Source organism: Phyllostomus hastatus, unplaced genomic scaffold, assembly GCF_019186645.2.
Source record: "Phyllostomus hastatus isolate PE091 unplaced genomic scaffold, TTU_PhHast_1.1 phas_contig_210, whole genome shotgun sequence".
Classification (NCBI taxonomy): domain Eukaryota; kingdom Metazoa; phylum Chordata; class Mammalia; order Chiroptera; family Phyllostomidae; genus Phyllostomus; species Phyllostomus hastatus.
This window is the reverse complement of record NW_025333737.1, coordinates 34776662-34791520: the sequence shown is the minus strand read 5'-3', so window position 1 is coordinate 34791520 and position 14859 is coordinate 34776662. Positions and strand designations below refer to the sequence as shown.

The window sequence follows — 14859 nt, the reverse complement described above, 5'->3', positions numbered from 1 at the left end:
ACAGGCCCGAAGGGTGTCACCTGTTCCCTTAAAAAGATGGGCACAGAGGCTAACGCCAGCCTCCTTCCCCCTCCTAGCCTCCTTCCCCCTCCTTGGTCCTCCATAGGCCGAGGCCGAAAAGGGACATTCACAGAGGTGAGCCGGGGTGGGGGGGAGGCAAAAGGAAGAATCATCCGACCCTTCCCAGCAGCTGAGGAGCTTGCAGGCACCAGCCCTTCTTGCCGGCCTGTGAGTCGGGCACCACAGCTGCGTAGGGAGTCTGAGGGGCTTCCCTCTCTCCCCTGGAGTGCCCCCGGCCAGACTGGCCCCTAAAACTCAAGCCCATGGAAATAGGGAATGTGCAGTATTGCATAGTGGGACGGGGTCACATCTGGTTTCAAGTATTTCTCTGTGCTCCTGAATGACTAGCTGAACCTCTAAGCCTCAGGATCCCCATCAGAAAATTGACGTTCTATAGCTGCCTGCCAGCAGGCAACAAAAGTTGGCTGTTACTAGGGTGCTAAGTGTGTACAGGTTTTTTTGAAGGAACTTCCTTTTACTTTCAGAGACCCGATGGCTTTTATCTTCTTTTTTTTCTGCCGCACAGGCTAGGAAATCCAGTCCGACCAGCTCTGTTCCAGATCTCCGTCCTTCTCCCCCAGGGGCTGGCGCCAGCAGCACGGAGTCTGCCCCCACCCCCTGCCCCCAGCGTGGGTGAGCAAAGCTGCCCCCTTTTCCCGAAGTTGCTTCCCTCTCAGCCTAGTTACCAGGCCTTCAGCTCAGAGTTTGCAGGGCGGGTGCAGGCAGGTCTGTTTCCTGGGTCGTGGGAGGGGGGCCCGTCCCTCTTACTTATCCAGTGTTTGGTCTCAGGGAAGGTTGGCAGTGTGGGAGAAGAAAGATGCAGGGGAGGGACCTGGGGGGTGGGGAGCAACCCAGGAAGGAAGAAATGGTGACAGGAAGGAAGAAGCGGGGAGGGAAATATATCTAGTGGGGAATTCGGAAGGTGAGAGAGAGAAGGGTGCCCGGGGAACAAGTCCCAGCTTCCCTTGCTCCTCAGGTGCCACTGCTCGGGGTACCACGCCTACACTGTGCTCCCCCTTCCCCCACAGACAGGCCACAGCGGGTCCAGAGACCCCGAAAGTCCTTCGAGTGCCATGTACTTAAAACCCGCATGCTGGTCATTGATTTAAAAAGCAGACACCACCAAGTTGGATGCCAGCTCTGGGCTCCCCACACCACACTGTCCTCACCTGCAGGGGCCAAGGGAGGTTGCTCCTGGCTCCCAGGGGTGGGGGGGTGGGGGGGTGCAGGGGCTTGGGGAGAGGTCCCTGAGCTGACCTCCAGAAGATTTTGCAAGCTTTTCCTTGTGGGGGTGGGATCCACAGAGCCCGCTGATTTTTCTGTGTGGGAGTGGGCGCGTGGAGAAGGCAGTGAGAGAAACTGAGCCCCAAAGATTCAGGAGTATTTTCTGTGACTCTTGAAGTCGAAGCTGTTGGCAGGTGTGGGCTGGGAGGAGGGAACTGCAGAATCTGTCCTGCAAGGAGCGTCCCCCCAGCGTGGGGCGCCCTGCAAGGCAGCACAGCCCTCGTGGCTGGTGCTCAGTTAACAGCTTCTGAGACTCACTCTTCAGCTCAATGGCTGCCAATCACGGGGGTCCCGGGGGCCCGGGGGATCGAAGTTCCGGAACTCTTCTCCTCTGAGCTGTGTGATGGGGAGGCAGGTGTGTGGGATGCACAGATAGGACCACGGCTCCGGGGCCATTTCTGCTTTTAGAATACTGGTGCATTTTATTTTTATTATTAAAGAAGAGAATAAAGCATTTGTAAATATATTTCTCTCATGTGTACATCAAAGGGGATGCTGGTCGGCTGCTACAGAACTGGGAAATGAACAGGCAGGAGCCCCTCCCCCACCCAATGCACCCCACCCCCCTCCACCCTAGATGACAGAGACACATGGAGGGCCGGGAGCTGCCTGGCTCCAAAGGACAAAGGGTTCCACGATGTGTGGCCGAGGGACCAGCCAACAGCTGTCATCACAGTGCCGCCCGGAGAGCAGGTTGGCACCTCTGCGGAGGTCAGGCGTGCGTAGTAAGAAAACCCCTTTACCCCTTAGAAACGAGTAAGGCATGAAGGTGCCCCCCGGGCTCCCAGCACAGAGGCCTGGGCCACCGCCTTCACCGGGCTGCGCGGCTGCTCTGACTTCTTGGGTCTTGGGGTGGGCAGGCAGCGGAAACGGGCGGGGGGGTGGCCCTGCAGGGTTGCTCAGGGCAAGCTGGGGACCCTGGCCTCTCCTAGTTGAAGCTGGACTTTCTGCAGCCTTCACAATTGGCTGAACCCCAGCTGGGTCTTCAAGACCCACCCCCACCAAAGCAGGAGGTTAAGAGCAGGCATTTTATGGGAGGAAGGAGACATGCTCTCCTTCCAGGTCCCGTGTTAATACTGTTCAGAGTTGGGGCGGGGTCTTGGGCTGTCCCCATTGAAGGGGGGCAGGGGTGGAAGCTGGGACCACTGGCTTGTGGTGGCACATGCCTGGCACATTCTGGGGGCAGCAGGTGGTACCTGTGGTGAGGTCAGCACGTGGCCAGCATGGGAGTGAATGAGACACGTTATGGTCCCTGAGGTGGGGGCAGGCAGAGGCCAGACTTGATGAGTTGCAGGTGGTGTGCAGAGATGGGGGGCTCCCTGCCACCCAGACCCCCGGAAGGCTTAATGTCTGGAAGGCATTTCCAGGGCGGGCACCCGAGGGGGCCGGCTCTGAGGGCAATGGCGCACGGCTCGTGTAGGGCTGCCGAGGGGCTCTCTCCGCTCCACTCCTCGGATTGGCTGCAGGTCTGCAGTGGGCCGAGGGTCTCCAGGGGGAAGGCCACCCTCACCAGGGCCGGAGCAGGGCACACCTGAGGCCAGGCCGAGGTGTTCTGCTCTGCGTGGCAGGGGCCACCTCCGACCCGGTTAGGGCCCCGGCGGTGGGACAGCTGGTGCTAGGGGAATGACAGTGTGTCACAGCTGGGGGAAAGCAGTGGGTGGTCTAAGAGACCCCAGGAACCTGCCACAGCTGGCTCTGGGGTCCTCCTTCAAGTGTTTCCAGTTGTGGTGAGGGGTCAGGGGGACCTTACATTGCAAACCTCTCAAAAAAAAAAAAATGAAACTAAACTTTGAAAAAAAAAAATAGAAAGAAGCCAGCTGGTCCAGAACGGCTCTCAGGAGCCTGGCCACGAGTCCGGGGTTGGAAAGAAAGCGGGGGAAGGGAAGCGGGGCCGTTTGGCTTTGTAACTCGTAGCTGTGCCCTGGGCTGACTCGGGGTCATGGAGGGTCCCGGGGGGCCAGGCTGTTCACATGTTGCCCACCTCCCACACCAGCAGGGGACAAGCCGGGTCCCCCACCGGCTCCCTGGGTCGGAGAGCGGCCCCCACTGAGCTATATTGCCGCAAAAAGGCTCCCTCATTCACCAGAGGCAGCTGGGCCCAGGCATGAGGCACCCATGGCCTTACTCTGGGGGGGGGGACGACCCTGAGGGTCACTTGCTGCTGTGGGTCTTGACCTTGGTGGCGTTGATGTCGGCCTTGGTCTTCTGGATTCTGGAGAAGATCTCCTGGAAGAGCGCCTTGTACTCGGGCTGGCTCTGCTCCAGCCGCTTGTCCACGGCCTCCACGTGCTGGCTCAGGCTCTTCTCCGCCATCCTGGCCTCGCCCTGGCCCTCCTCACTGCCCTGCAGGTCCCTCCACGAGCTGTCCCGGGAGATGGGCCGCGAGGTCTGCACGCCAGCATGCCGCACCCCGGCGCGGTGCTGCCGGCACTTGCTCAGCAGCTCCTCGTACTTCTCCAGCAGCGCGTGGTACTGCTCGTCCACCTCCCGCAGGATGGACATGCCCCGCTTGCGCACGCTGTTGGCGTGCAGCGTGAGGTTGCCCGCGTGCCGGCTGGCAGCGTCTTTGGCCACGATGGCGTTGAGCGCCGTGTCGCTGCAGCTTTTGCGCACGGAGTGGCCCGGGGAGGAGACACCGTCCTGGGCGCCGAACTCATCTCCGCTGCCTGGCTGGGGGTCATCGGCCTCGGGGGCCTGGGTGAGGGGTGCCAGTAGGGCCGCGGCCAGGTGATCCTCCTGGCCCAGCAGGTAGGTCTTCGCCTGCTTCATCTGCTGCAGCTCCAGCAGCTCGGCCTCCAGCTCCTGCACGCGGAGGCGGCAGCCCTCCATCTCGCACAGCTGCTGTTCCAGCTCCGAGTACTCCTGGAGCACGGCCGCGAACTCGCGCTCCGCCCGCTCCTTGCGCTGCCGCTCCTGGCTCACCTGGGAGCGCAGGACGCCCACCAGGGTCTGCAGGCGCTCGTTCTCCTGCTCCAGGGGCCTGGGGCCCAGCTCCAGCGAGGAACTGTGTAGGCGGAAGGCGTCCTCGCACCTGGGAGAGGGGGAGGGGCGGGTGGGCAGAGGGCTTCGGCCATGGGCAAGGCCCGGGAGCCCAGCCCCGGAAGCCCGGCCCTGGACACTCACAACTTTCCAGTCCGCTGGGCTGCACATCGTTTGTCCCTCTCGGTCCACTCTAGGCCCTTCTCCCTCTGCCCTCTGCCCTCTGCCCTCTGCCCTGGGAGGCGGACACCAATGGACCGCTTCAGCCAGGCTACCTGAGCCCAGTCAGGGGGCCTCTGGGCAGGGGACCCGAGAACGGGAGGAGACGCAGGCCCTGGGGACACCTTCCCCAGGCTCCCTCCGGCTCCGGGCGGCATCCTCCATCGCTTCTAGGCTGCAGTGACCCCCGCCCCTGCCCTCTGGGGCGGAGGGGTGGTAACAGCTCCTCACTACGGCAAGCCTGGGGTGCTACAGTGTCCCCCCCATTTTCCTATACCTGTCCACACCTCTTTATTAATCGCCCCTCAGTTACTCTGTGTGAGGCACTGCCTCTTGCCTCTTACTAAAACCCCCGGATTGGATAACAATGGGATGCACGCACACAGTGAAAAACTACTCAGCCATAAAAAATGAAATCCTAGCCCTGGCTGGCGTAGCTCAGTGGATTGAGCGCGGGCTGCGAACCAAAGTGTCGCAGGTTCGATTCCCAGTCAGGGCACATGCCTGGGTTGCAGGCCATGACCCCCAGCAACCACACATTGATGTTTCTTTCTCTCTCTATCTCCCTCCCTTCCCTCTCTAAAAATAAATAAATAAAATCTTTAAAAAAAAGAGTCTCTATCTATCTCTCTATTTAAAAAAAAAAAAGACGAAATCCTGCCATTTGTGACAACATGGGTGGACCTTGAGAATACTACAGTAAGGAAATGAGTCAGTCAGAAAAAGCTAGGAATTATAGATTCCACTCATATAAGGGACATAAAACTGAAACACGTGGACACCGACAACTGTGATGGTTACTGGGGGGAGGGGGTGGGGGTAGTAAAGGAGGCCAATTATACACCAACAGAAAATGGTCTGACTGGTGGGCACGCAATGCAGCACACAGATCACGCATTCTAGAAGCGTACACTCGAAACCTACATGATCTTATTAGCCAACATCACCCCAATAACTTGATTAAAAAAAACAAACAAAAGTTCAACGTTTAAGGAATAGACCACATGTATTCTTCCATTAAGAAGTCATCCCTCCCTGCCTGGCGTAGCTCAGTGGATGGAGCGCGGGCTGCGAACCAAAGCGTCGTAGGTTCGATTCCCAGTCAGGGTACATGCCCAGGTTGCAGGCCACGGCCCCCAGCAACCGCACATTGATGTTTCTCTCTCTCTCTCTCCCTCCCTTCCCTCTCTAAAAATAAATAAATAAAATCTTTAAAAAAAAAAAAGAAGTCACCCCACTGAGGTGTAACGAACGGGGGCTGCCAGGGGCGGGGGCTGCCCCTCCCGGGCTAGAGCTCTGGCTTGCTAACCAGGGGACCCTGGAAAAACACACGACCTGTGGGGCTCACTTCCTCATCTGCGCAGTGAGGGCGGTAAAACACACCTCAGGGTGTTGCCACGATTATGAAGCCACTTAGCGGAGTCTCGGGCACGCGGCCAGTGCTCGGTAAACAGCAGCTGCCGACTGTGGTTAGCAGCAGGGCCGGCCTCGCCGACAGCCTGGGCAGTGCACCAGCTCTTGCTCCCACCTGCTGCCTGGTGCTCCCCCGCCTCCTTGCTTCCCCCGCTCCTTGCTCCCCCGGCTGGCAGTCCCGGGCACTTGGAGATGCCATCCAGGGTCCGCGTCCTCTACCCACAAGGGGCGCCCTCACCTACCGGGGGCTGGTGCACAGCTCCTTGAGGCAGGGGAAGGTGTGGATGGTGCGCCTGCGTTCCCGCTTCTCCCGGCGCAGCCTCAGCTGCTCCAGGCCCCGCAGCTGCTCCACCTGGGCCTGCAGCTCCTCTACCTGGGCCTGCAGACGCTCAATGGTCTCCGTCAGCCTGAGGGTTGGGTGGGGGACACGCATGGGAGGGACTTTCAGGGGACAGGGCCAGCCCCCCTCACCGCAGCCCTGGAGGGACATGGGGTTGGGGACAGATGGGCGACCTTGAGCCATGCTGCCTGGTGCTGAGGTGCCCACCCTTCTCCCACGCCTCCCAGGCTGCGTGTTGACCATTTCTCCTCTGCGCTACCTCAGCTCTTCGTATGCCTTCTGTCACTTATCCTCCCTGCAGTGCAACTAGATATCCACATGCCTGCCTTCCCTCTCGGGCTGTGAACTCCCAGAGTGCACCAGTGTCTTTGGTTCCCCATCACTGCATCCCGGGTGCCCGAACAGAGCCTGGTGCACGGTCGCTGCTTACAGGATTACAGCCTGAATGTTAAACCACCCCAAATTTACAAGGGGCAAACTCACTACGATCCCAGGTTCCCAGCCTGGGCTTCTGGGACAAGGAGCAGCAGTCACGCCCACCGGTCCATACACCCACGTGCACAGCCAGTCCTGGGCCTCTCCTTGCCCGCCCCCCCCCACCTCCCCATGGCCCTCCGTCCTGGGCCCCTCACCCGTCCCCGGCCCTCACCCATGGATCTTCTGCTGGGCGGCCTTACTCTCCAGCACCAGCTTCTGGTTGGTCAGCTCCAGGTCCCGGGCCGTCAGGTCCAGCTGCTCGTACACTTTGGCGTGCTGCTCGTTCACGTGCCGCAGCGTGTCCAGCTGCTTGGTCAGGTACTGGGGGTCGTAGGGGAGGGAGGGTGACTAAGCTTTCGGAACAGAGTGAGGGAAAAGGCCTCCGCCTGGGCCCTCCACCCACTTGCAGGAACGGGCTCGCTTCGGGGCATTCACACGCCACGGAACGGGGGGGAAAGGCCGTGGGGCAGGGCTGCCCGGGATAGTCGTGCAAGCCGTGTCTTTCCTAAGTTGCACAAAGGCCACTTGGGGGTGTGTGTGTGTGGGGGGGTGTGCATGCAGGGCCCGAGGCCCTCACCTCGATCTCCTGCACCTGCTCCTCGTTGGTGGCATACATGTGTTGCAGGGACTCCTCCAGCTCCTTGTTCCTCTCCAGCAGCGTCTTCCCCAGCTCCGCGGCCAAATGCAAGTCTGGGAGGAGGGGCGGGGGGCGGGGGAAGCGATGAGTAGCGTGAGAAAGGAGCCGGAAGACCCCCGTTAGCGCTCTGAGCATTCATTCTGAGCTGGGCCTCGGGGACCCCAGGACGCCCAGGACACGGGGGCTGCCCTTTGCACTGGCTGTGGCCCCTGCCTGGAACGCACTCTCCCCGGACACTCTCGGGGCTCATAGCTCTCGGCCTTCAAGTCTGTGCTTAGACGTCACTCTCTCCAGGAGGCCTTTCCCCAACCACTGATGTAAAATCGCGCCCTCCCCCACTCTGCATTCCTCCCGGGCTTAATTTTTTCTCTTTAGCAGAAACCACCATCGAACTCACCAAACAATGTGCTTATTTATCTTTTCGTCTCGCCCCTGACTAATTGTAAGCTCACAGGGCAGGGTTTTGCCTGTTTCCTTCCCTGACATCCCCAGGACCCAGCACGGTGAGTACCTGGCGCAGAGCGGATGTATAAATCTGTCTTGAAAGAATGAGAAGAGCCAGGTGCCAAGTGCCCTGGATGAGGAGTGAGGGAGACTCTTTGTCCTGGGCACAGCGAGAGGCTCAGGCGGTGGGCGGCGTTTGGGAGGGGTGGCTAGGCGCTCACTGAGAGAGGTGGAGGGGCAAGGGGCCTGCTGGGTGTTCGAACTGGATGCGGCTTCAAAGCTTGTTGGCCCCACCTCCTTATTGTACGGGTGACAGGCCAGAGCGGGAAGGATGACTTGCTCAAGGCTGCCGGCCGGGTTGTAGCCACACTGAAAGAACCCAGGCCTCCTTGCCCCAGTCTCCAGGAGCATCTGGCCCCCATGACCTGCACCCCTCTCCGAAACCTCCCTTCCCTGGGAAGCGAACCGGAGTCGGCTTCCACACAGCGGGGCGAGGTTCTAAAATAGCCGGAGCGCAGCCTCTGGGCCGGACCTAAGTGGGGGTGGGGGGTGGGGAGCCCTGTGCCCAGGCGTCACCCAGAGGAGCTCCCCAGTTGAGGGGTGCAGAGCTGCTGTCCCCGAGCGAGCTTCAGGCTGCAGTAACAATAACTTAGCCTGGACAAACACGGCCGCAAACACCCAAACGCCCACCTTAGCCATCGTACAAAATACTAGATCAAACAGATCACAGATAAGAACCTTCAGCCTCGAACAGTTAACCTTCCAATGATGCTACCAAGAAAAGCTAGCTGCCTGACACCAACCTAGACGGGGGAATGAGGGCACTTGAGGCGCACATTTATCAACTAGACGTTTGGCGAGTCTGCAAAGCGTGAAGTGTGATGTTGGGGTCGTGGGTCTGCAGAGAGCAGGTCCTGTCTTATGCTGAGAGCTCGGTGGACATTGAGGAGCCCAGCAAAACCACCTCTAGGACCACACCCTTCGACGTCTTCTCCCCTGGGAGCTGGCGGGTGGTCTGTGAAGAAGCCATTGCTACGGATGGCACCTGCCTTGGTGTCAGGGCCCAGGCTCTGTGGGTGGCCTGTGTGGATCCCTTACGGCGTAACCTAGAGTCCAAGGCCATGGCCCAGAGGTGGAGCGAGGAATGGTCGTGAACTCTGCACTTTCTGCTCGCCCTCCTCCCAGGTGGGCATCTGAGCTGTGCGCATTCCTACGGCAGGTGCCGGGGCAGCTGAAGTCACACTATAAGCCAGGGACACGGCCCTCAGAAGGCAGTGACTGTGAGCTGGGTTCCCTAGTGAGTCAGGAATGGGGAAGAAGGGAACACAACGGAAGCTCTCTGGGGCGGGGAGAAAAATCTCAGGGACCGACTCAGGGAAACCTGATCCCAGTGCCAGCTCAGCTGGTCCAAGTGGCCAGGAGGGGTCACGAGGGAAATGCAGAAGCTGCGCAGCTAGGGACTGAGCAGAGCCCAGTGCTGGGGAAGGGATGCCAGCGAACGGAGGGCTCCAGGGAGGGCGCAGCTCCCCGTGGAGCCGAGCAGGAGGGCGCAGCTGGGAGTGGGGCATGGGTGAGCTAGAAGCCAGAGGGGTGAGCAGGCTGTCACGACCAGATCACTGGACGGAGCCGGGGAGAGTACTGAGACTACCTGCACCCCCCCTTCCTGGACCGGGGGAGATTTCTGGGTCTCCTGCAGCAGGCTTCAGCAGTTCCCCACCCCTCACCGCCCCCCCCCCAACAATCAGCTGAGGTGCGACGCCCCAGAAGCCTGAGAGGGCCTGACCCGGAGACAGGGGGTGTCTTTGAAAAGAAACGCTGAAATCCCACTGCCTGCCCTGGTTGGGGCCTGGGTGGGGCCCCGCAGACTCCGAAGCAGGGAGGTGGGAAAGGGACGGGGAACGGGCCCAGCGGAGGAGAGACAGAGATCGGGGGTGAGGGGAGCGGGGAGACCCGGCAGGGCCGCGGCTGACCAGCTCGCAGCCTACAAGTCACGGACTCAGGGTCCACAGAATTGGGGTCCAGTCGCTTCCTCCCCTTGCCACGCCAGAGCTCTCTTCCGAGGCTCAGACTCAAGGTCGGGTGCCCAGGACTCCAAATCTCTGACTCAGCAACCATCTCCCAGCCTGGGAAGTGGTACCCACGGGGCCTGCCAAGCCCGGTCTGAGATGGGGAGGCGGGCAGGAAGAGAGAGAGTGCCAGGGCTTAATAATTAATGGCGGTTTCTATTTTTAGAGGTGCTGTGGCCGTGGGCGGGGAGGAACATCCAGGACCCTGCTATTGGGACGGAACAGCATCAGAAAGTCACATGGGGTCTTGATGGCCAGGTGTCAGGAAGTGAAGTCGGGACCTGCTGTAATGGGGCCGGGGGACCAGGCTGGCTGGGCAAACCGCTTCCCGGGCCACTCAGAGGCACGGAGGGAGCAGCCGGGCAGAGACTTGGGGAACTGGGTACCGGGAAGGAGGACGCAACAGGCACCTGATCCCCAATGTGGCTGGGCTTTGGAGAACACTCACGCCACCGTCCAGCTCTCCGTGGGGCCCCCCAGGGTTGGCGCTGCAGCACCTGTGCCTGGGACTTCCTCCCACCCCAGCTCACGCTCCATCTAAGTCCTACCTACCTCCCAGCCACACGTGGTCTTCCCACGTTGCTCCATGCCTTGCACAGGCGTCCCCTCCACCCAGCATGCCCGCCTGCCTTCCTCTGCCCAGGGAGCGCCTTTTCGGCACGCAGCTCAGAGGGGCCTCAGTGGGAACCCTTCCGAACGCGCCTGCTGCAGCACCCCGTGGCTCTCCCGCGGTGGCCAGTGTGATCTCCTTTCTGCCTCCCCTGCTGGAGTGCGGCGCCCCCTGAGGGCCGAGATCACTCCCCAGGCTCAGCACACGCCCAGCGACAGACATTTGGGTTTTTGGTGGAAAGCTCCCGTGTCTTCTGAGACTGTCTCATTTCTCGTGGCTGCGAGGAGAGCCCGAGGGAGGCTGACCACTGTAGGCCAGCCAGGCCAGAGCAGCGAGCCGGCTGGGCCCACCCCCCACCCTGGCCCAGAGTGGGCACCCAGCCCAGCCGGGAATCTGGACACGCCTCCCTCTCTGGGAGCTGCGGCGTCTCCCACCGCTGCTCCCCGGCTCCTTCCTCCCACATCTGGGCCGGCACAGGGCCAGAGACTTCCGGAGACGTGGCTGAGGGTGCGGAATGGAATGAGACAGCAACAAATCAGCATCTGTCTCCCGGAGGCCATTTCCCAGGCACTTGGCTTCCAGTCTTTCCTTCTGGGCCCGCCTCTTCCATGAAGCCCTCTCACTGCGTCCTGTCACTTACACTCACTCAATGACAGGCCCACCTCCGCCTGCCCAGGTCCGCTTAGCGGACCAGGGCTGGGACTATATGCCCAGTGCCCAGGATAGTGTCTGGCACTTAAGTGGAGTCTGATAGGTATTTGTCGGAGGCAAAATTTGGGGCTGGGGGTAGTGCCCAGGTTTGGGGAGGGATTGTCGCAGCCAGTACTGGGCATCTCGCTCCAGGCAGGGTAGCAGAGGGGAGACTCCAGACACAGAGTAGGGCAGGGTAGGGCCCAGCACCCCCAGTCCCACACTCGAGGCTCTGGTCTCCCCACATTCTGGAACGCACGGACTGAGCCTGGTCCGCCAGCGAATCTGGCCCCACGGGGATGCGGGTCAGAGCCAGGAGACAAAGGCTCCGGAATCTAGGTAGACGCTTCCCCAGAGGGCAAAGCCCGGCTTTGGGGGCCGTGGACGGAGCCCCGGAGCGGGAGTGCCAGCAACACACCGAACCAGACTCGTGTCCACACCTGCCCACTTGCGGGAGACAGTGGTCCCTTCTCCTGGACACCCCCCAGCCCAGCCCTGGCCATTCAAGAATGAGAGACGCTCTTGGGGAGGAGAGTGTGGATTTGACTCCACGGGGGTAGGCCTTGGCCGTGACCCTCTCCGGCCTCCTCCTGTTTCCTGTCCTAACAGCCCGCCCCCTGCTCAGGGTGATGTCACTTCGGCCACCTCATCACCAGCTTCTAACCCACTTCTACTCACCCTCGCCGCCCTCAGACGGAGGGGGGAGGTGGCTCCCTCTTTACTCGGCTTCTCAGCTGAGCCCTTGCTCAGAACTCCCAAACCTGGCCCCCTCCACACAACAAGCAGTTTGTGAGGGGGCCGGAGGGAAAGGACGGGGGGATCCCTCCCTCAGGAAGGCAGATTGATGGCCCCAAAACTGTGCTGCTCCCCCCCCCCGCAGGGTCCCCACAGCCCCAGTCCCTCCCTGGGTGGAGGGAAAGGAGCTGGGGAAACTTTCTGAGACTATTAGAGCTCAGGAATTCTGGCAGGGAGGGAAGGGTGCCGCTGGATTTGGGATAAGTCCTCCCCCTCCCCCTCCCCCACTCCACCCCTCCCAGGAAAACAACCAAGGAGCCACCTCCGGGCCTCCAAAGAGTTCCAGTGAGGACTCAGGTCCCCCGACAACATCAGGGGCCCCTGGGCAGTTCCTGCCTCTGAGTTGGGGTGGGCGAGCTGGGTGAACACGTATGCACGCCCCTGTCCTTCGGGAAAGAGGAAGAGCGGTCCCCCGACTTTCGCAGGTCTCCGCGGGCCCGGGCCAGGTCTTCCCGGGCAGCACGCCCCTTCCCGCCACCTTCCCGTTCTCCACGCACATCACCCCTCGGAGTCCGGCTCGCGGGGTCCAGCCCAGCCCTCCCGGGGTTGACACCGCCCAACAATGGAGTGGCGGACAGGGGTCGCGGGGCGCACTTCGCTTTCCCGCCCCCTCCTCCTCCTCCGTGCTCACCCTGCTCCAGGTCCTGCTGGTCGTACCAGGGCTCCTCTTCCTCTGCGGAGAAGTCCTCCATCCCCGCGGCCCTCCGCATGGCCCCGCGGGCGGCGGGCGGGCGGGCGGGCGCTGCGGCGGCGCGGCTCAGAGCCGGGGTGCGGGGCCCGGGACAATGCGGCGCAGGCGGGCCGGGTCTCCCGCGTCGCGGACTCCGGCTGCAGCGCCCCAGCCCGCGCTGCGCCCCCTCGCCATCGGCCGTTCACTCGGCGCCCACACGAGGCTGACTCGCTGCGGCCGGCCGGCCCGCCCGGCCGGGGTCCTGCGGAGCCTGGCACACGGAGCGGTGGCGGCACAAAGGGTGGAGGGGAGGGGACGGCGGGCGGTTCGGCGACCAGAAGGGCCCGGGCCCGCCGGCAGGTCTGACGCGCTAAGAGTACGCGTGTGCCACGGCGGACGCCCCTTGCCCGGCTCCGGCCCGCGCTGCCCCCGGTCCGCCCGGCGACACCCCGAGCCGCGGCCGCATCCCGGCAGGGTTCGCCCGGCGTTTCCCCAACCGCCCAGCGCTTCCCCAACAGCCCGCTCCACGGGGGTGGGGCTGGACGCCGCCGGCCAATCAGAAGACGTATGCAAAGCTGGAGGCGGGGCCGAGGGCGGGATCTCCCTGATGCCCTGGTTTGGCTTCTTCTGGATCAACACGCCCCTTCCCTCTAGGATGACCTTCTTCCCTTTAGGGCTCACTGTGTGAAATTATTTTATTTTGTTTACCTGTCGTTGTGTTTCTCTCCCTTTGGGTCTCCTGAAAGCAGGGAACTTATCTTTTGTTCACAGCTGGCTCCTCGATGACTAGAACAGGCTAGCCTCTTGATACCTTCTATGGACAGACACTCTGAGTCAATGTTCATTCGCATTTACCTTTAAGAACTTGTTTAAATGCCTGTGGCCAGAAGCCTCAGGCAGGAGTGGGGTCCATATACTATATCCAATTATGCCCATTAAAATCATATATGGTTTTCCCTCTCCAAGCATTCTTTCCTTAAGGGAGTTTTAGATTCAAGCATTCATGTAATTCATTTTTATTGGGACCCCCTATGGGCTGTTACTGTTGAAGTACCCTGAATATGTTCAACTGAGAATACGTGGCAAATGTATCCAACGAAGGACATTTGTATCCGGAGTACAGAAAGAACAGCTGCAAACCACAAAAAAAGAAAGACAATTCAATGCAAAAATGGGTACAAGACTTGACTAAGAATTTCACAAGTGACCACAATGGCCCAATGAACACGTGAGAAGGTGTTCAGCTTCTTTAGAAGGATCAACACCCGTAGGGAGACAGAAGGAAGCAGGGTGGAAAGAAGGACAAGTTGGGTTAAGACGTGGCCCCAACAAAGCCTCCCTTGGTTTCTGGAAAGCTTTGGATCTGGGATGCCCCATCAAGGTTAACCCAAATGGCAGTGGAAGGGGGGGTCTTTAACTTCGCCACCCACTCAGGGTACTTCAACAGTCACAGCCCGTAGGGGGTCCCAATAAAAATGAATTACATGAATGCTTGAATCTGAAAACTCCCTTAAGGAAAGAATGCTTGGAGAGGGAAAACCGTATTTGATTTTAATGGGTATAATTGGATATAGGATACGGATCCCACCCCTGGCCTGAGCTTTCTGGCCACAGGCATTGAAACACCCAGTACACACACATATTAACCAGTTCCTGGATGGATGCAGGCTGCCACTGGGATGTGGCATGACACTGGGCAAAGGAGCTCTTTCCAGTTTCTCTCCTAGAGAGAGAGCCCACAGCGTCCGGCAGCTGGGAGAGCTGGGCCTTCAGTCCCGAGGGGGCGTCTGGGTGACGCATCACAGCATCCGCCATAACTATAAATGCACATCCTGTGACCCAGCAGTTCTGTCCCTATATAGGTGCAGCAGAAATGTGTACATGTGTGACATGTGTGGCTGAAAGACATGTTCACAGATGTTTCCATCAGTGCTGTTCATAGTAATAGCGTAAAGCAGAAACAACCCAAATGTCCATCAGTAGTTGAATACAATGTAGCATATTCATGCAATGGAGTATTGTAGAGTACAAATAAAATGTTGAGTGAAGGACACAGAGTAAGTACTTGTAGTCACCATTGCTTCTGTAACAAATACCCCAAATGTAGTGTCTTGAAATAACACAAATTTGTTATCTCGCAGTTCTGTACCTTAGAAGTCTGACGTGGTCTCTGGC

The 14859-nt window shown here is 60.2% G+C and overlaps 1 protein-coding gene across 1 annotated transcript; it reads right to left on the bottom strand.

Annotated features, from left to right (window-relative positions):
• Positions 1-1743: 1743 nt before the first annotated feature.
• Positions 1744-13162, bottom strand: CDR2L (cerebellar degeneration related protein 2 like). The gene is made up of 5 exons (XM_045837475.1): positions 12646-13162; positions 7350-7462; positions 6945-7093; positions 6198-6362; positions 1744-4375 (listed from the first exon to the last, which is right to left on the bottom strand). Exons 1-5 carry the CDS (start codon positions 12722-12724, stop codon positions 3496-3498), a joined length of 1386 nt encoding a protein of 461 aa, XP_045693431.1. The 5' UTR covers positions 12725-13162; the 3' UTR covers positions 1744-3495.
• Between the last annotated feature and the right edge of the window lie 1697 nt (positions 13163-14859).